We start from the raw sequence: 21,590 nt of genomic DNA, 5'->3' as shown, positions 1-21,590 counted from the left end.
TTCCTAGACCGTGGGCTAGGCAGAACTGTCCCATTATGGCTGTCCCCTGTGGACCCTGCATCCACCACATTAACCCAGTGTGGCGTGATGGACACGTAACGTCCCTGGCCATGCCTACTGGTCCATGCATCTGTTGTGAGGTGCACCTTTCTACTGACTGATTGCCTCAGTGCATGGACAATGCGGTCTTTGACATACTGGTGGAGGGCTGGGATGGCTTTTCTCACAAAGAAGTGTCGACTGGGTAGGTCATAGCGTGGTACTGTGTAGGCCATCAGGGCTTTGAAAGCTTTGCTTTCAACCAACCAGTAGGGCATCATCTCTAACGAGATTAGTCTAGAAATGTGGGCTTTCAAACCCTGTGAACGCGGATGAGAGGATGAGTACTTTCTTTTCCTAACAAGAGTCTCCTGTAGGGTGAGCTGGACTGGAGAGGTGCATATGGTGGAACTAGCGGTGGTGGTGGTGGTAAACATGGCGGATTGAGAGAGGGTTGGTGATGGTATTCTCGATGTTGGCCTACATACAGTGTTTCCTACCAATAACCTTGTGAATCCCTGACTGCTTTGGCCTTGCGACGATACCTCCACATTTGCTGCTGGTGGTGTCCTAACCGGTGGGCTTACAGTGAGGGAAGCAATGTAGCGTTGCTGACTACCTTCATTCTGAGCAGGTGCACTAACGGTATGGGACGTTTGGTAGTTAGTCCAGGCTTGCAAGTGCATGCTGTTTAAATGTCTAAGCATGCACGTTGTATTTAAATTTTGAAGATTCCTCCCTCTGCAAAAGGTCTTTGAGCATTTCTTACAGATAACTTTTGACTGATCATTCAGATCTTGGTTAAAAAATTCCCACACTGCACTCTTTCTACTATGGAATACCTTTTCAGGCATTGCACGCTGTGCTACTTTCACTGGATGGCCACGCTATCCTAAAACTGTTTTTGTTGTTGACAAACGTTTTTGGCCTGATATGGGCCTGCCAGATGACAGCTGTTGGAATGTAGATGGCTGCTGCAGATCATCCTCCTCCACTGCAGAGCTACTGGCAGCGGCACCCTCTTCCCCCAATGGCTGCCAATCTGGGTCAACCACTGGGTCATCTATCACCTCCTCTTCAATGTCATGTGCACCTTCCTCTGTGTCACCGTGTAAGGTGCTATAGCGTTCGGGACGGGGCACCACAGTCTCATCATGGTCAGATTCTGGCTCAGTACACTGCGAGGGCAATGTAGTGATCTGAGTCAATGTAACAGTATTATAATCTAGCTGTGCATCAGTTCACTCCATGTCCAATTCATCTTGTAGTGGGCAGTTAACAATTTCCCGTTCTAACCCAGGCACGGTATGTGTAAAGAGCTCCATGGAGTAACCTGTCGTGTCGTCTGACCCATCCTTCACTTTTGGTTTGGGTGATTGACACAAGGAAACGTCTTGTTCCTGACTGGGAGCATCCACTGACGACTCGCTGCTTTTATATTTGGAACTTTCTGAAGAGGAGGTGAAAGAGTTAGAGGCTTAGTCAGCAATGAAAGCCAAAAACTTTTTCCTGCTGCTCCGGCTTTAAAAGCCGCTTTCCTACTCCCAGATAAGGGAGCCTTCGAGGCCTTGTGTAGCCACACGATGACGCTGGCTCAACACCTCCAGCTTTAGGTGCTATTGTGCTTTTGCCACTACCACCAGATGCATCACCACCACCATCAGTACCAGCTGGCAACCACCGCCCACGCAATCTAAGTGGCAGAAAGTGGCTGGCTGATATACGACAAACTAATAAGACAGAAGAATATCCACTTTGTGAGAATTTGAATCTGCCTTTCTTTGGGGGGAGACTGAACCACTACTTAGGCCCAGTGTATATAACAACGCTATCTAAGTGGCAGAAAGTGGCTGGCTGATATACGACAAACTAACAGGACAGAAGTATATCCACTTTGTGAGATTTTGAATCTCCCTTTTTTTTGGGGAGACTGAACCACTACTTAGGCCCAGTGTATATAACAACGCTATCTTAGTGGCAGAAAGTGGCTGGCTGACATGCATCAAACTAACAGGACTGTAGTATATCCACTTTGTGAGAATTTGAAACTCCCTTTTTTGGGGGAGACTGACCCAAAACTCAGGCCCAGTGTATATAACAATGCAATCTAAGTGGCAGAAAGTGGCTGGCTGACATACACCAAACTAACAGGACTGCAGTAGATCCACTTTGTGAGAATTTGAATCTCCCCTTTTTTGGGGGGAGACTGACCAAAACTCAGGCCCAGTGGATATAACAACGCAATCTAAGTGGCAGAAAGTGGCTGGAAGATATATGAAAAAATACAAGGACTGTAGTACAATTTCAGTCTCCCTACAATGATCTCAGGAAAAGTATGGCAGCAATAAAAAGGACTGCTGCACACAAAAGTGTGGACAAATAAACAAGATAACTGTGCAGAAAGGAGCAACAGGATTTTTGCTTTTAAAAAAGCAGTTGGTTTGCACAGCGGCGTGCAAACAGCAATGCAGCTATCAGGGAGCCTTATAAGGCAGCCTAATAAACTACACAGCTGATGCACAAAAATATAGCCTCCACTGTCCCTGCAAACAAATGGTGGTGTTGGACAGTGGAAATCGCTACAGCACAAGCAGTTTCAGGGCTTAATCTTCCCTCCCTAACTATATCCCTTCTTCTGATGCGGCTGCGGCAACCTCTCCCTATGCTACGATTGGCAGAAGTAAGATGGCGGTCGGCATGCACGCTCCTTTATAGCCCCTGTGACGCCGCACAAAGCAAGCCAATCACTGCCATGCCCTTCTCTAAGATGGTGGGGATCCAGACCCATGTCATCACGCTGCCCACACTCTGCATCCTCCTTCATTGGCAGAAAAATGGTGCTGAAAGCGTCATACGAAATGCGACTTTGGCGCGAAGATCGCCAACCTCATGGCCGATCCCACACTAGGATCGGGTCGGGTTTCATGAAACCGGACTTTGCTGAAAGTCGGCGATTTTTAAATTTGTCCGATCCGTTTTGCTCAACCCTACTGTCAGTGTTTTCATGATTATAGATATTCTCAGCAATAACTTTTATGTGATATTCAAACACATAGTAGAATACATGAGTGAAGTGTGAATTAAATGCTACATGTTTTTCTAAAAATAAATCTGAAAATTGTGACTTGCATTTGTATTCAGCCCTACTTGAGTCAATACCTTGTAGGACCACCTTTCACTGCAATTACTGATGCAAGTCTTTTTGACTATGTCTCTACCAGCTTTGCACATCTAGAACCAGAAATTGTTGCACATTCTGCTTTGTAGACTAGTCTAGCTCTGTGAGATTGGATGGAGATGTCTGTGAACAGCAATTTTTATGTCTTGCCATAGCCAACAGTCTAATATGTATGGCATCTCTTGATTCTTCCCCAAAAGATGATGTTGGGAAAGAGAAGGATTCAGAATGTTCAGTTTCACACTGGAGATTCTTTACAGGAGAGGAGTGGTCCTGTTCGTGGTGAAATTGGGATATATGGCTATCAGCTGAACAATCAGTTAAACCATTATTCTGTCGACATTTATCTATTGTGTTTGGGAGGTTTGGCCTCCCTCTACTGTAGTGTAAGGAGCAGGTGGACATAATGGTATTACTTAAACTGGCCCATTTCATCAAGATATGTGGTCAACAAAAATGGCATCCTTTCTCAAAAGCCCCCCATGCCTTCTGAGAGCCAGAATGGTATTGTGGACCATGGCTATCCAAATATAAATGGCATCCATGAAATGTTACATGTTTCCTACAATGGTTGATGAAAGGTAAATGACTGCTTAGAAGTGGCTTCTAACTATAAGGCCGGCGTCACACTTGGCGTAAGACATTACGGTACGTTTTCTACGTCCGTAATACGCGCGTGATACGCCAAAATGTCTCCGTAATCTCTCTCCGTAGTTCTTGCGTCGCCTAGGTGTGGTCGCGTATTTTGCGCATGTACTGGTCCGTGTGTAATCCGTATGTGATCCGTATGGCGTTTTTACCACGCACCATTCCAAAATGGACATTTAACGGTTTTCTGGCCTGCAAATCATTTAAACCATCATTAACAACACTATTTAAGCCCTCGACAACAGGTGTACCCCTCCCATATGCCCTATATGTTCTCAAGCATATTTTGGCTGTGGTACTTGGAGCTCCCAAACATGTCTGACCATGTGTATTTAAGCACAACTCAGCGGGTGTTGCTTCACTGGGTGTTGTCTCGTCGCTTTGGCCAGCCATATACGGTCAATGCAGATCCGCGAAGGAGGAGACAAAGATTGTGGGTCCATCCTCTATTGACCCAACGCCCGAGTAAAGGACATTTCCAGAGACTCTATTCATCTTTGAGGGCCCATCCAGACAAATTTTTCCTGTATACTCGCATGTCCATCAGGACTTTTGACATGTTGCTGGAGATCTTACGTCCTGGACTCACCTATCAGGACACCTGGATGAGAAAAGCCATCTCTGCTGAGGAGCGTCTGCTCCTAACCTTACGGTATGTATTTAGACCTTTTAGATTTTGTTGTGTTGGCCAATGTGTTTTGTCCTACTATGTTTCAGTTCCTTAACTTAGACATGAGGCCACAAGCACATTTCTAAAAATGTGTTTAATATTTGATTATAGTAATACTGTGAAATGTCCCTTTTTGCTTACTCAATAATCACAGAGAAAATTTACTAGACACTTGTGTTTCGTCCTGTTTTCATATTCCTCATGTTCCTTTATTTTGTTTTCCTTGTTTTTCAGCTTCCTGGCCACAGGCTTGTCCTATGCGGGTCTACACCTGGAGTTTCTCATTGGGCGTTCTACCATTTCAGTCATTGTTAGGACAACCTGTTCCCAAATATGGCTGAAACTTAACGAAGTTGTGATGCCAGAGCCAAAAATGGATGATTGGCTCAAAATCGCCACTGGATTCCAAAATACTTGTGACTTCCCTAACTGCATTGGAGCTGTGGATGGGAAACATATCAGGGTGCGTAAGCCGCCGAACTCTGGTTCCCAATTCTACAATTATAAGCAGTTTTTCTCTGTAGTTATGTTAGCAGTTGCTGACAGCAACTACAGGTTTATAATTGTAGACATTGGGGCCTATGGCCGAACTGGAGACTCTAGGGTCTTCAATTCGTCCATAATGGGTCGCCGGCTACGTGACAACCAGTTGAACCTCCCACCACCACAACAACTCCCAGGCTCCAATGCGGAAGCAGTGCCTTTTGTTTTGGTTGGAGATGAGGCCTTCCAACTGACGAGGCACGTCATGAGGCCTTACCCCAGGCGCAACCTTGACCACCGGCGGAGGGTTTTTAATTTGAGACTTACCAGGGCACGGAGACTGGTTGAGTGCGCCTTTGGGATTCTTGTAGCCAAATGGCGTGTTCTTCAGTCTGCAATTCAGCTGAGTGAGGCTTCAATCAATGAAGTGATCAAAGCCTGTGTAATTCTACATAATTTCACCAGAATACATGATTGTTTGTCTACTAATTTGCAAAATCACGTCATGACCAATCATAGTAGGCCTCCCCCATATGTCCCTCCTCGGCGACGTCCCCTTTCTGGCCTAAAAGTTCGGGATGTGTTCACCAATTATTTTTTGAGTCCTCAGGGTGCCACTCCCTGGCAAGACTATGCAATTTTGCATGTGTAATTATTTATGTACCTAAATTTTGCCATTATCAAGTTTGAAAATATGTCTGCTGTGTTTAATTTTTTGACATATGGTTCTGATCATATCATGTGTGTGTGAGTTAAGAAGAATGAACAGAGTGCATACATAGTTTTTTGTTAAGTAAAGGCAATTTTACTTCTTAAACTTGTTTTTGGTTTTTTTGTTTGTTTTGGCATAACCAATCTTTGTGCACAAAAAAGAACAGCTTTTTTTACCAAAAAAAAAACAACAAAGTAAAATAAAAGCATTACAGCTTGCTTTTTAAGCACAAACCAAACCAAATGTCTTAAACAAATTAAAAAAAAGTTGTACCCAACATTACAAGTCCTGGTACGTAGGAAGGGGAGAAGTGGATTGGTCTGGGTCACCATCAGATGGCCTTTGCAGGCCCAATTGTCCAGCAGCCTGTGCGGCTGTTATAGTGGCTTGCGGGAAATTCTGCCTGCTCTGATGCTGGCCACTTTGATGAGTGGGGCCTGGATTTGGGAGATAACCCTGATGTTGCAGCCCATATGTGCGGGAATCATACCCCAACCCAAAATGACCATATTGTCCAAACCCAGGTTGGGACCAGCCTCCAGCACTGGGTGCGGACAAGTGGCCATATTGGGATGGTTGATGATATCCTGCAATATGGTGCTGATGTTGCCATTGTTGGTTAGTTGGTGGTTGGGGTGGAGGTGTTGGCTGACGTGGAGGGGGTGCTTCAGATCCTTGGTGCGCATGCTGGCCTTGTAGTCTCGGAGGCCGCAGAATATTTTCAGGTGACATCTGCCACTGTTCAATCATCTGCATCAGATTGTATGGGTTATTTGGGGGGGTGCATGCGTCAATAAGGATCTGAAAACACCCTCTCAAACGCAGCCTCAACTCCCGCTCTATGGAGCGTAAATACTGGGCAAGGCTCCGTGTGAATCCCTCCTCCCCATCATCCTCTCGAACCCGGGCCAAATAGTTCATGACCCCAGCATCCACGTTTTGCCTGCTTTGGCGAAGCTCTCTCCTGCGTCGTGCACGCTGGGGTCTGACTGCAGCCTGTGGGGATCGGTCCAGGGCAACAGTTGGGCTGCTGCTATTACCAGGGTCATCCTGGCTAGGTGCTGCTGCTGCAGAAGAGAACTGTGGGCCCTCTGGGTTTTCTTCAGAAGCAGCTGGAGCTGGGTGGGCAGATGATGAAGATGCTGTAGGTCTTGCGCAGGAGGGAGCAGCAGATGGACCAGCCACCTCTTCACCTTCTCCAACTGGGTCAATGACCAGTTCTGAGTCCGACCCTGTCTCCCTGTCAGTGAGGTTAGACTGAGTTCTGCAAAGATAAATTTGACCAGTTACTATGTTTTTTGGAATCATCTCTCAACATTCAAAAATTAACCCATTTTGAGATGTTTTTACTTACGGCCTGAGGTCCATGCTGGGGTTAAGGAAGGTTAGGCGGTCAAAGTAGATGTATTTTTTTTTTTTAGGAGGGGCCCCGGCTCCACTTCTCTCCCGCTGCTGCCTCTCCCTCCTATACTGGTCCCGGATACTCCGCCACCTTGTTGTAACATCATCCACTGAAACAACAAAAAATACACACATTGCTTAGACCATTATGCAGAGTGCTCACACAAGGTGTAATGGAGTACACAGATTGCAATGTAGCATAGAAAGAGGCTTTTGTGGCTCACATTAAGCCAGAATTTCCTCAAAAAAATACAAATTAGGAAGAAAGGCCACAAGGACAGAGTCAGCTAACCTCTATCACAGAAAAACAAATTACTGGAAAACCATGTTATTAAGGGAACACCTGTTCTAAACCTTAATCAAATCCATTTATCATATCCAGCACCATGTATATACTGCTTGGATATATATAACTTTAAGGATGAATTAATAAATTAAGGTTTAGCAATTCAAAGTAGTAAGGGCCTGCTGTTTAGCAAGAACATTACATTGCAAACATGGGTGTACTTACTTATTTGTCGCTGGGCCGCACGTGGCTGCTGGTCATACTGGGGGAAGAGGGACCCACACACGCTCCTCCATGCAGCTTGTTTTACTGCCCTGTTGGCATAGTTGGGGTCTCTTTGGTCCCAGATTTCTGGCCTCTCCTGGATCAAAATGATCAGCATGTCAACATTAATTATGCGGGCCATGCTGAATCTCTCACTCCGTGGAGGCGTGCAGCAGACTTCCGGGTTCACTGTCTGGCTTTTTCAGCTAATTAGCATGTCTCACCTGCCTGATTGATGGCTTTCGAAAGTTCAGGACATCTGCCAGTGAGGTGCGTATTTCTCGCAATGCACACGCATGGTCCGTATGCATTCCGTATTATACGCTCTCCCATAGACTTGCATTGGCGTTTTTTTTGCGCAATACGCTGACAAACGCTGCATGCTGCGATTCTGTACGGCCGTAGAGGAACGTATAATACGGATCCGTAATATACGCCTAAAAGGACTAGACCCATTGAGAATCATGGTGCCGTATGTTTAGCGAGTTTTACGTACGTAGATTATGCGCTCTTACGCACGTAAAACTCGCATGTGTGACGGCGGCCTAACAGATGAGCACTAGAGGGTAAAAGAAAAATATGGTTGTCTTCATGAAATAGTCCCTTTAACTGCTTGTCCCTGTTGGGGATTTGGAGATAGGTGTTAGGCGTTGGGATTCTTCCTCTGCACAGGATATATCCCAAGCCTTATCTTCCTCTATGGTCTCCCATTCAGTCTCAACCACAGCAGATGCTGCTCAGCCAAGACATTGGTCTCAGCATCTTCCTCAGACTCGGGCTGTGCGCATTGTTACCACTGCCACTCCAGGTTCAGCTATGGTAACTAATAATAGACAGCAGCAAGTTGTCATTCCTGAGACTAAGTCCAGGATTCGCTCTACTGAGCATGCTCATGAGGTACCAATCTCTCTTTGGTGGTCGGTTGTCAGCTGCTCAGGTCCTGTGCCGGCTTCGGATTGGACCACGAGCAAGGTCCTGTCTGATTGGCACAATCTATAAAAAGATCTTTGGTGCGCCCTTCGGTGCACTAAGATCATTTATGTTTTGTGAGTGCGTGGAACCTAACGGTAGTGTGGACTTGTCTGCGTGTGCTAAGGGCAGGCATACAGCCTTTAGAATTCCGGCACCTCCAGAGAGGAGTTTGAGTGAATTCAGGGCAGGTGTTAAGCATTTAGAATTCCGGCACCTCCAGAGAGGAGTTTGAGTGAATTCAGGGCAGGTGTTAAGTATTTAGAATTCCGGCACCTCCAGAGAGGAGTTTGTGTGTGTGCGCATGCTGTGTTTGTGTCCACTACCTGTTCCCTTGCCCCAGTGAGGGTAGCGTTCTCCTGTGAAGTTAACAGGGTTCGCGTTTATCACCATTCCTGCTCTGTACTGTGTGTGAGTGACACAGCTCTACTGCAGAGCATCTTTTCTGTTGCTGTGTGCGATCGACACAGCCACGTGGACTATGCACTGAGTGACATTTAACTCAGTGCGAGCTAACTAACGCTCGTTGTCTTGTTGCAGTTTTCCATCTCTGCACGGTGGACACCAAGTTGCGATCCCACTTCATCTTAATTTATATTTAGTGCTATTCGCCAATCCTAACAATATGTATCCTTAAAATGGAGCCTGATATCCCACATATAGTAAGAAATGAATCAGCATGGTGTACTAGACTTAAATCTGACAGGATGGTAGAAGATGAAGATTCATATTAAAACTTGAGATCCTTATGTCCCTGGGGCCCCAATACTAACTCTATTCTTTGGTAATAAAATATTATTTGGGAATCAGGATATATCGGCAATTCTGCATTTTATTATGGATAAAGAACTGTAATTCTTTGTTCTTAATACAGGTAAAATGTTTTTTCTCTGTGACCTGGCAGACCACCAAGAAGACATTTATGACTTTATGACTCTGCTCCTGTATTTTCAGGAACTTGTCACACATACTGATAAATGAGAAAGCTTTCATAAGAGACGATATACGGTTTATGAGAAGGACAGCATTTATCCCGGAATACATTATGTTCACAGTATAAACCACTTTTAAGATATGTCATATAATATTATAGCAGTAATAATAACAAGAGAATTATACTCATAAGGATATTAACCAGTTCAAGGCCAGCCCACTTAATACCCATTCTTGGCCAGGCACAATTTCAGTTTTTCTTGTTCATGCAGTTTAAAAAATTGTAAAAAAAAATGTATAGTTGGCATATTCAAATATTTTTTTTTACGTGATACATGTAGTTTCATATTTATGTTATTTTCATACTCTTTTTTTCCGATACTGGGTGACATTGTTGGGAAAATATTGGAATTATATGTTTGTTTTTCCCATTTTTAGATTCTTTTTAATCAATAAATCACCATTAGAAAACATTTTAAAATTTGTTTATTTTCCATTTCAATTATTTTTATATATTGTAAACATTTTTTTAACAGGGGTAGCACCAGCAACTTGGATAGGCAGTGGCTTTTTAAAATGTATCTGTTACTGTTTATTTTAATGTATTTACTTACTTTTTAGTTATTTCACATAAAATAAAAATTAGAAGACATTTGAACATTTTAAATACTTTTTTAAAATCTGTGTTCCCTTGTAAAGAGGGCTGTTACCCACAGTTACAGAGGAAAATTAGCTTCCTGGCTGCATAGCAGAGCTGATTTAGTCTACTGAGACCCAACAGCCACTGCTCCCTCCCTACACCAATTGATCCAATAACTGTTGGGTCTGAAGGAGGAAGTGTTGTCAACGCTTCCTATTACTGTATACGCAGAGCTTTTTCAGACTGATTGGGAAGGCAGAGATGGTAATAAACCATCTCTACCTTCTCTATGTAGATGCTCTACTCTAATATGTAATCACAATGCAGAAAGTCATGAAAAAAATGTTATATCATTCATTATAGAAAGTTTTGCTATTACAGTAAAACAGTACAGTCCAGTTCTAAGAGCCCTTACAAAATTGAAGCAGACAGTATGGCAGTATTATTCAACCTTAGGCAGCACAAATTCACATACTGTATCTCCTAAGTGTCCTTTTAAAGTATTTTTGACAACTTTTAAATCGTGTATTTTACTATGGCTTCCTATGTACAATGATACAATGGGGATCAATTAATATTGCAGCAAGTAACCCGGTGTCCGTTGGAACCCCTATCAATTCTGAAATGGGGCTCTGCAGAATCCTTTCTGAATAAAGCAGAGGTCCAACATTTACACCTCTACTACATTATTTGCCTTTAGGATTACTGGAAATAGGCAAGAACTGTAGTCAGCTTCCCCGGCAGTCTCATAGACAATGAATGGAAGGATGGCGCTCATGTGAGACTTCTGCTTTGTTCAGTAATTTATTCCATATTCTGTGGCTAGAAAATAACTTTCATTTTTGGGAAAACCGTTGTAAGTTCTGAGTCTAGCAGAGCTCCTATGTTCTTGACAAAGTAGCAAAAAATAGGGGTTCTGTTAGGGGCTCTATGGGTAAAACATACAATTAGGCTTATAAATCCTTCTTTGGGGTTACTATGAAGCAGGATCATCATACACAGAATGTTTCACACAGAAACTATTCAATTAATCTGACAGGGAGAAGGACTTGGGGATCCTAGTTAATGATAAACTTACCTGGAGCAGCCAGTGCCAGGCAGCAGCTGCCCAGGCAAACAGGATCATGGGGTGCATTAAAAGAGGTCTGGATACACATGATGAGAGCATTATACTGCCTCTGTACAAATCCCTAGTTAGACCGCACATGGAGTACTGTGTCCAGTTTTGGGCACCGGTGCTCAGGAAGGATATAATGGAACTAGAGAGAGTACAAAGGAGGGCAACAAAATTAATAAAGGGGATGGGAGAACTACAATACCCAGATAGATTAGCGAAATTAGGATTATTTAGTCAAGAAAAAAGACGACTGAGGGGCGATCTAATAACCATGTATAAGTATATAAGGGGACAATACAAATATCTCGCTGAGGATCTGTTTATACCAAGGAAGGTGAAGGGCACAATGGGGCATTCTTTGCGTCTGGAGGAGAGAAGGTTTTTCCACCAACATAGAAGAGGATTCTTTACTGTTAGGGCAGTGAGAATCTGGAATTGCTTGCCTGAGGAGGTGGTGATGGCGAACTCAGTCGAGGGGTTCAAGAGAGGCCTGGATGTCTTCCTGGAGCAGAACAATATTGTATCATACAATTATTAGGTTCTGTAGAAGGACGTAGATCTGGGTACTTATTATGATGGAATATAGGCTGAACTGGATGGACAAATGTCTTTTTTCGGCCTTACTAACTATGTTACTATGTTACTATGTTACTATGTTACTAATGTCAGCAAGTATGGATTTGTAATAGGGCCTCATATATGCTTCCAATTTCAAATATAGATTCATAGATGGATTTTGTCTGATGCCACAGACTCCTCTAGAAGTATTGTGCTTATAGGCCTGTACTATGACATATGGCGGCTGTGCAGCACCACACTAAGGAGCCTTGAAGGTTCTGCACACTATGGTGGTCTCCATGCCAGAGGGCATAAGCCCAATAATAGACAATTAAATATTACATGTATATAGTAATCGAATAAAAAAGAGGGTCTTTCCCAAAAATGGAGGAGCAGTTTCAACAACGTACGAGACTTCATTGTGTCGTACATTTCCAGTAAGATATGTAAATGACAAACATTATTAGACACCATTTAAAGTCTTGCTCATTCACCATGAATTACAAAGTGTAATTAGAGCATGTCCAAATACGCTTTCTGTGAAGAATAATTCATTCCAACAGGCTGTACTTACAGATTAATAATGACCTAAAAGTCGGCAGAAAATTAATTGGCTATCGCAGCGGCGGCTTATGTTTTTAAAATCTCTCTCATGTATCTGAAATTCCTTTGACAAAGTTGTATTTGTTATGTATGAGATATTAAATTACGAAAGCTATTTCTTAGGAGCCTGACTAAAGCATCATATTTCATCAGCTTAAGGGAAACATATCAGGACATAATTAAGGCTGCGAGAGTACACGAATGTATAATTATAATGTATAATTTGCTCTTTTTTCCTAAAATTAGTACAAGACAATAGTAGAAGTCCTCCCTTAAAGAGTAACCGTCGGTTTAAATTTTATTTCATAAATCAATAGTACACATGAAAATAAGCAACTCTAATATATCGTTCTGTCAGAACTGAACATTCATTATCAAAATTCCCAATTCTGAGGTAAAAATCTGTTTTCATTGAAGATAGATTACTGAGATAGATGGCAGTTGCCATGGATACAATTCTACGTAGGTGGAAAGAAGGCGGAGCTAGAGAGAGCTTCTCCCTCCTCTTCCTCACGCCTACATAGAATCTTGTCAGTAGTAACTGCCATCTCCTATCTCAGTGATAAGAAAATCCATCTTCACTGAACACAGATTTTACAGAAAGAAGCAGATTCCTCTAATAAGATATATTTCAAACTTGCCAATTTTCATGTGTACTATTGATTTATGAAATAAAAATGTTAATGACGGTTATTCTTTAAACATGGAGTCATAAAGAGCAGAAAGGCATGTTGAATAGGAGATCAACAGGACCACAAAATTAGCAAAATATCAAAAGTTTATTGCACAAAAACTGTAAACAGACCATACCATTAAAAACAATTCAAATACACAAAAAATACCCGTAATGACGGGAGTACAAAACATATCCCACAGACTAGAGTGTATCTTGGCACGAGGGTTGGGACGTATAATATGGCACCTCAAATATATAATATGGGAACAATCATGATAATCAATTTGTTAACCAAAACACAGTTATATATATGGTTGGCTAAAATGCCCATAGAAAGTGCCTGTCCCAGCTAATCGCCACAGGACCTGATGGATAGAAAGGATATGGGTATGGACCACATTAAAGAGGGTATACAAACAAGAGCACTATGCCCCTAGCATGTGTATAATATCAACCAATCCTCCAAATTACCATATCATCCTAGTTGTCACATCAGGCGGAATATAATAATCAAAACCTGTTCAGAGAAAACACGTGAAGAAACGGTCCCATTTGCAGGAGTATCATACTTAGGTCATGCCCATAGGATGTGTCGAGCTCAAAGCCTAAAATAATGGCAGGTGAGCATGGGGTCCAGTCCGTCCTGTCAGTCCGTCCTGTCAGTTAGAGTGCCAAATGATATTTGAAGAACGAGCACATTCTTAAGTATGTTTTTATGCTGAGACAGGTAGCACTGCTTAGACTCTTCCTGCAGAACCAATTGTCCACAGATCGCTTACACATCTGTATCAGCTATGGATCCACTGGGTCACTAAGGGAATCTGCACACAATGTCTTGTAGATGTCGGTGTACACAATGAGTTTTTGAAACAGAAAACGCTTCTTGAAAATAACAGCTGTAATTTTCCTGAAGCTTTCATATTTATACTAGATGGTGGCCCGATTCTAACGCATCGGTATTCTAGAATATGCATGTCCACGTAGTATATTGCTCAGCCCACGTAGTATATTGCCCAGTCACATAGTATATTGCCCAGTCACATAGTATATTGCCCAGCCACGTAGTATATTGCCCAGCCACGTAGTATATTGCCCAGCTACGTAGTATATTGCCCAGCCACATAGTATATTGCCCAGCTACGTAGTATATTTCCCAGCCACGTAGTATATTGCCCAACCACATAGTATATTGCCCAGTCACGTAGTATATTGCCCAGTCACGTAGTATATTGCCCAGTGACGTAATATATTTCCCAGCTACGTAGTATATTGCCCAGTCACGTAGTATATTGCCCAGTCACGTAGTATATTGCCCAGCCATGTAGTATATTGCCCAGTCACATAGTATATTGCCCAGCCACGTAGTATATTGCCCAGTCACGTAGTATATTGCTCAGCCCATGTAGTATATTGCCCAGCCACATAGTATATTGCCCAGCCACGTAGTATATTGCACAGCCCACGTAGTATATTGCCCAGCCACGTAGTATATTGCCCAACCACGTAGTATATTGCCCAGTCACGTAGTATATTGCCTAGTCACATAGTATATTGCCCAGCCACGTAGTATATTGCCCAGTCACGTAGTATAGTGCCCAGTTATGTAGTATATTGCCCAGCCACGTAGTATATTGCTCAGCCCATGTAGTATATTGCCCAGCCACATAGTATATTGCCCAGCCACCTAGTATATTGCACAGCCCACGTAGTATATTGCCCAGCCACGTAGTATATTGCCCAACCACGTAGTATATTGCCCAGTCACGTAGTATATTGCCTAGTCACGTAGTATATTGCCCAGCCATGTAGTATATTGCCCAGTCACGTAGTATAGTGCCTAGTTATGTAGTATATTGTCCAGCCACGTAGTATATTGCCCAGCCACGTAGTATATTGCCCAGCCACGTAGTATATTGCCCAACCACGTAGTATATTGCCCAGTCACGTAGTATATTGCCCAGGCACGTAGTATATTGCCCAGTGACGTAGTTTATTGTCCAGTGACGTAGTATATTGCCCAGGCACGTAGTATATTGCCCAGTTATGTAGTATATTGCCCAGTGACGTAGTATACAGCACAGAGCCACGTAGTATATTGGCCAGTTATGTAGTATATTGCCCAGTCACGTAGTATATTGCCCAGTCACGTAGTATATTGCCCAGCCACGTATGTCACAGGTTAAAAAATAAAAAATAAACATATACTCACCTGCCGAGGGCCCATTGTAGTTTTGTCCCATGACCGTGACGTCATGGCAGGTCTTTCTCGCACAGGCGCGCAGGGCCTGTGATGATGTCACGGTCACATGACCGTGAAGTCATGGCAGGTCCTTCTCCCATACCATCCTTGGCACCGAAACCTGCCGCTTGCATGGAGCGGTCACCGGAGCGTCGCGAAAGGTGAGTATATAATGACTTTTTATTTTTTTAAATTATTTTTAGCATTAGATGTTTTTACTATTGACACTGCATAGGCAGAATCAATAGTAAAAACTTGGTCACACAGGGTTAATAGCGGCGGTAATGGAGTGCGTTACCCGCAGCATAACGCGGTCCGTTACCGCTGGCATTAACCCTGTGTGAGCGGTGACTGCGGGGAGTATGGAGCGGGCGCCGGGCGCTGACTGCAGGGGAGTAGGGAGGGACTAATCGGACTGTGGCCGTCGCTGATTGGTCGCGGCAGCCATGACAGGCAGCTGGCGAGACCAATCAGTGACTTGGATTCCATGACAGACAGAGGCCGCGACCAATGAATATCCGTGACAGACAGAAGGACAGACAGAAAGATGGAAGTGACCCCTAGACAATAAAATAGTAGATTCATTTCATATTCATATTTCATATTCATATTCTTATGTCACTTCTTGCGGCATCTTTGCGGCCGGTATCTTTTTTTCTTCGACTTTACATATAAAATAAAATGATGGTGGCTTTCAAAGCATGAAAAAGTTAAAAGTTAAAAATTGCTTTGACATTGCTGTGCATATGCTCATAATTTTAAACATTTCTTGAGTGATTTTTCAGGCGGGTTCGAGGTGTGTCACACAGTAGGTGCAGTAATAGGGACACAAACAGCAGTATCGGCTCAGCAAGGGGGAATAAGCAGAATGAGGAATTTGTGCTGGTTGCGAATAGATGTGGACAATGCTGGACTTGTGAGAAGTCAAATGTGTCTTTGCTGTAATCTCTGCAGCTGTGTCCTGGCTGGGGAAGTTGTCATGTCGGCCTGGGTCAGATGGAAAAGTTGTGAAAAGTGAACAATTCCTTAAGAAAGAACCTCAGCTTTAAGTCACCATCTATAACTGTACCGTAATCACTTGTATGGTCTGTAGTTGGACTAGTACTTACCATTTTATGGTCGCCAAATGGCAGTAATATCAATGCTAGGTTTTGTATAAAGGTTTAATTTCAATAACAGCTCTGTCATCTGCTGAGGTTCCTTATACCCACAATTAGGGTGCGCCACTGTAGTTGTAATCAAGGTTAGCCGGTTAGGGGCCCACTCAGATGTTTCGCCTTTCCCTGAGATGAACCCCTAGCTATTCCTCTGATAGCATACCTTCATAATATGTATATGATAGAGTATGCCATGATTTCATTTATAGGGATTTCTGTCAGTGTTGGACTGGGATGCCAGTGACATGGACTCTGGTGGCCACTGTTCAGCTACATGCAAATATTACATACCGGTATATTAAAGCCATGTCCATTCAAAAAGTTTTCCTTTTTACTATATTATATATATACTGGGTAGTTAAATGAATGCTGAAATCCTACTTTTTCGTGTACAAATTGAATCACGTGTATTGTGTAACTATTGCTCATGTAAGGAGGTAGGGGCCCCATTTGTGAAAAGGGGCCCACCGGGGAATTGACCTGCTCACTTGTGGTCCAGTCCAAGCTTGCTTTCTGTATAGGCCTCAACCATTACAATCGGAGCCCTATCATGGCTTTGCCAATGTGTCTTTTTGAGACTGGTATGAAAAATATTTGTCATAGGTAACAATGTTTAATTTCTCAACATGCATTTTGGATCGGTTACAGAGGACCTTACACCTGTATGAGCATGTTACATTGGCCACAACACAAAATAGTGGCTGCAAAGCTGAATTATGTGTAGTTTTTATTTTCTGTAATTTCTCATCTCCATTGTGGAGATTTTAGCTTGTAAAGTTTATATGCTAATTTCCACTATAACCCAATGGGCGTTAGCACAGAAATCAATCATAGGCAGGCATCATGTAGGAAAAAAAAAAGCAGCAAATAAAAAAGAGGTGAAAAACATAAAAAATTGTTAAAAAAAAGATGCAGGGAGAACATTGGTGACTCATTGCCACTCACTTTTGCAAGAAACTGAATGATACAAAGTCACATTTTGGAGTTTCAGCTGCCTGAAGTACCGTAGATTCATAAGAGACTTGTAACAGATGAAGAAAGCGCTGTTTGAACTAATATGAGTGAAACGTAACGTTGCAACGCATGAAACAAATTCTACGTGTCCTTTCATTCTAAAATTCTGAAAAATATGTCTGCCTTTGCACCACTTATTTTACAAGATATGCCTGCATTACATGTAATTAAATAGAAAGTCTTGTCATCTTTACTCACATTTTCTGAGTTATATCCTGCTACGCTGAAATGCAAATGATCAAATACCAATATGATAGAAAGGCTGACTTTACGGCAAGATCAAGTCTCAATGTTAAACTCTGCAGACAGGTCTGTTTTAATGAAGCAAATATGCATAACAATACTTGAACAATGATACAGCTTTTAAATAAGGCAAGAATGACGTGATCATAACCAGGAAGTTAGAAGGAAAAGTATGTGGAAATGTAACTATAAATGAATATGAAGAAGGGACATATGCTTTCAACATTCTATCACCAGTCTTCTGCTACCCCATCTGAGAGCAGCAAAATATAGAGACCGAGACCCTAATTACAGCGATATGTTACTTACTGGGCCGCTTTCTGCAGTTTTGATAAAATTACTGTTTCACGTGCTGCATATTTAGCAGTTCTCTGAGTGCTGAGCTCTGTATAACTCGCCCACGTCACTGATTGACAGAGTTCTGTGTAAACTGTGCATAGGCAGGAAGCTTCCAGTGATGGGGGAAGGATCATAAATATGGAGAACTACATGGCAGCAGGTTTACTAGTCCTCTAATGATAATGTCCTGATAAAACACTAATTTTATCAAGACTACAGTGAGCAGCACAGTAAGTGACCCATCACTGGAATTAATCAGGTTCTCTGCCTCTACATCATACTGCTCTCAGATAAGGTGGCAAAAACCTGGTGATAGATTTATTTTAAGAACATCACGTTGTTGTTTTTTACTGTACATTCTAAAGGCCTAAACTTTTTAAAGTCAAAATACGTGTGTTTTTCTTATTTTTTCCCCTGTATGAGTTATATTTTAAATGTATGATTTTGAGACCTTGTTTATTATTTATTTATTTTGGGGCGATGTATATGGGAAACAATGTTTAGTATTATCCAAAAGGTAGGTTCGGGTTGAACACTGGACAGATACAATCTTTTCATCAGTCTGGCTAAAGTATAAGCAGTGTGCTTTCGCATTTAGAGACTGCACTACTCCTCAGTCCCCCATGCACAATAGACCAGCCGGTCAATATTGGTGGACTCAGCCGACAACTTAATGTATATGGGGCCTTACGACTAACAACCGATGGCGAAGTGCATAAGGATCTGCATTTCCAATTTCGGACTGTTGATCTTTTTGTTTCTGGCAAGTTAAGCCACTGCCTAAACAGCCTGGCAGCATCTATATCATAGAGAACACAAGAGCAGAGCGCAGGACTACTATGTATGGAGGAGTCAGGAGGAAGCAGGTGGCCAAACCTTTGGCTGCACCATCCTTCAGCAACTATCTATTGTGATTTGGAGACTCTGCTCACTGTTGTGAATTCTGTGGCTGAATTCACTTCTGTGGTCACAAGTGGTATTGCAGTCTCTGGGCTTCCTCCCTCAGGTGTTCTGGTGAGCTCGTTGGCTGCCTTGCTATTTAGCTCCACCTGAGTCTGTCTTCCTTGCTCCTTGTCAATGTTCCAGTGTTGGATCTGAGCTACTGCATCTTTCCTTGGGCCTGCTGCTCTGCTAGATAAGTGCTTCTAGTTTGTTTTCTGTTTTTTCTGTCCAGCTTGCTATTAACTTTTGCTGGAAGCTCTGAGAAGCAAAGGAGTGCACCGCCGTGCTGTTAGTTCGGCACGGTGGGTCTTTTTGCCCCTTTGCGTGGTTTTCGTTTTAGGGTTTTTTGTAGACTGCATAGTTCTCTTTGCTATCCTCGCTCTGTCTAGAATATCGGGCCTCACTTTGCTGAATCTATTTCATTCCTACGTTTGTCTTTTCATCTTGCTAACAGTCATTATATGTGGGGGGCTGCCTATTCCTTTGGGGTATTTCTCTGAGGTAAGTCAGGCTTGTATTTCTATCTTCAGGCTAGTCAGCTCCTCAGGCAGTGCCGAGTTGCATAGGTAGTGATAGGCGCAATCCACTGCTGCTTATAGTTGTGTGAGGATAGATCAGGTACTGCAGTCTACAGAGATTCTACGTCTCAGAGCTCGTCCTATTGTTTTTGGTTATTGCCAGATCTCTGTATGTGCGCTGATTACTGCACGCTGTGTTGCCTGATTGCCAGCCATAACAGTACAAGGAGCCACACCAATGATTCCCAATAGAGGGAAAAAAGAAATCCTGACAGCATTTTTTTTTTCTTAGCTCTGTCTTCAGTCTTTTTTTTCCCCTAGACATTAGAGTGCTTCAGGACACAGCTGTGGACATGGATATTCAGGCTCTGTGCTCCTCAATGGATAATCTCGTTGTAAATGTACAAAAGATTCAAGATACTATTGATCAGAAATCGATGCTAGAACCAAGAATTCCGATTCCTGATTTGTTTTTTGGTGACAGAACTAAGTTCCTGAGCTTCAGAAATAATTGTAAGCTATTTTTGGCCTTGAAACCTCATTCTTCTGGTAATCCTATTCAACAGGTTTTGATTATTATTTCTTTTTTGCGCGGCGACCCACAGGACTGGGCGTTTTCTCTTGCACCAGGAGATTCTGCATTGAGTAATGTTGATGCATTTTTCCAGGCGCTGGGATTGCTTTACGATGAGCCTAATTCAGTGGATCAGGCTGAGAAAAATCTGCTGGCTTTATGCCAGGGTCAGGATGATGTAGAAGTATATTGTCAGAAATTTAGGAAGTGGTCAGTACTCACTCTGTGGAATGAATCTGCACTAGCGGCTTTGTTCAGAAAGGGTCTCTCTGAAGCTCTTAAGGATGTAATGGTGGGATTTCCTATGCCTGCTGGTTTGAATGAGTCTATGTCCTTGGCCATTCAGATCGGTCGTCGCTTGCGCGAGCGTAAATCTGTGCACCATCTGGCGGTATTGTCTGAGAGTAAACCTGAGCCTATGCAGTGCGACAGGACTATGACTAAAGTAGAACGGCAAGAACACAGACGTCTGAACAGACTGTGTTTCTATTGTGGTGATTCTACTCATGCTATTTCTAATTGTCCTAAACGCACTAGGCGGTTCGATAGCTCTGCCGTTATTGGTACTGTACAGTCCAAATTCCTTTTGTCCATTACCTTAATGTGCTCTTTGTCATCGTATTCTGTCATGGCGTTTGTGGATTCAGGCGCTGCCCTGAATCTGATGGATTTGGATTATGCTAAACGTTGTGGATTTTTCTTGGAGCCTTTGCGGTGTCCTATTCCGTTGAGAGGAATTGATGCTACACCTTTGGCCAAGAATAAGCCTCAGTACTGGGCCCAGCTGACCATGTGCATTGCTCCTGCACATCAGGAAGTTATTCGCTTTCTGGTACTGCATAATTTGCATGATGTGGTCGTGTTGGGGTTGCCATGGCTACAAACCCATAATCCAGTATTGGATTGGAACTCTATGTCGGTAACCAGCTGGGGTTGTCAGGGAGTACATGGTGATGTTCCATTTTTGTCTATTTCGTCATCCATTCCTTCTGACATCCCAGAGTTCTTGTCGGACTTTCAGGATGTATTTGAAGAGTCCAAGTCTGATGCCCTACCTCCGCATAGGAATTGTGATTGTGCTATCGATTTGATTCCTGGTAGTAAATTCCCTAAGGGTCGTTTATTTAATTTGTCCGTACCTGAACACACCGCTATGCGCAGTTATGTGAAGGAGTCCCTGGAGAAGGGACATATTCGCCCATCGTCGTCACCATTGGGAGCAGGGTTCTTTTTTGTAGCCAAGAAGGATGGTTCGCTAAGACCGTGTATTGATTACCGCCTTCTTAATAAGATCACTGTTAAGTTTCAGTATCCCTTGCCATTGATTTCTGACTTGTTTGCTCGGATTAAGGGGGCTAGTTGGTTTACTAAGATTGACCTTCGTGGT

General features: G+C 42.9%; 3 protein-coding genes across 4 annotated transcripts in view; 1 reads left to right on the top strand and 2 right to left on the bottom strand.

Annotated features, from left to right (window-relative positions):
• Nucleotides 1–21,590, bottom strand: part of NKAIN3 (sodium/potassium transporting ATPase interacting 3) — a 996,279-nt gene that overhangs the window by 163,155 nt on the left and 811,534 nt on the right. The gene's annotated exons all lie outside the window — the stretch shown is intronic.
• On the top strand, nt 3,849–5,901 carry LOC138642852 (uncharacterized). Its single transcript, XM_069731400.1, has 2 exons — nt 3,849–4,517; nt 4,770–5,901. The coding sequence occupies exons 1-2, from the start codon at nt 4,126–4,128 to the stop codon at nt 5,668–5,670; spliced, it is 1,293 nt and encodes a 430-aa protein (XP_069587501.1). The 5' UTR covers nt 3,849–4,125; the 3' UTR covers nt 5,671–5,901.
• On the bottom strand, nt 5,919–7,910 carry LOC138642851 (uncharacterized). The gene is made up of 3 exons (XM_069731399.1): nt 7,643–7,910; nt 7,085–7,241; nt 5,919–6,994 (listed from the first exon to the last, which is right to left on the bottom strand). The coding sequence occupies exons 1-3, from the start codon at nt 7,821–7,823 to the stop codon at nt 6,010–6,012; spliced, it is 1,323 nt and encodes a 440-aa protein (XP_069587500.1). The 5' UTR covers nt 7,824–7,910; the 3' UTR covers nt 5,919–6,009.

The sequence above is a fragment of the Ranitomeya imitator genome, chromosome 6 (genome assembly GCF_032444005.1).
Source record: "Ranitomeya imitator isolate aRanImi1 chromosome 6, aRanImi1.pri, whole genome shotgun sequence".
In the NCBI taxonomy this organism is placed as follows: domain Eukaryota; kingdom Metazoa; phylum Chordata; class Amphibia; order Anura; family Dendrobatidae; genus Ranitomeya; species Ranitomeya imitator.
This window is presented reverse-complemented; position numbering and strand designations above follow the sequence as displayed.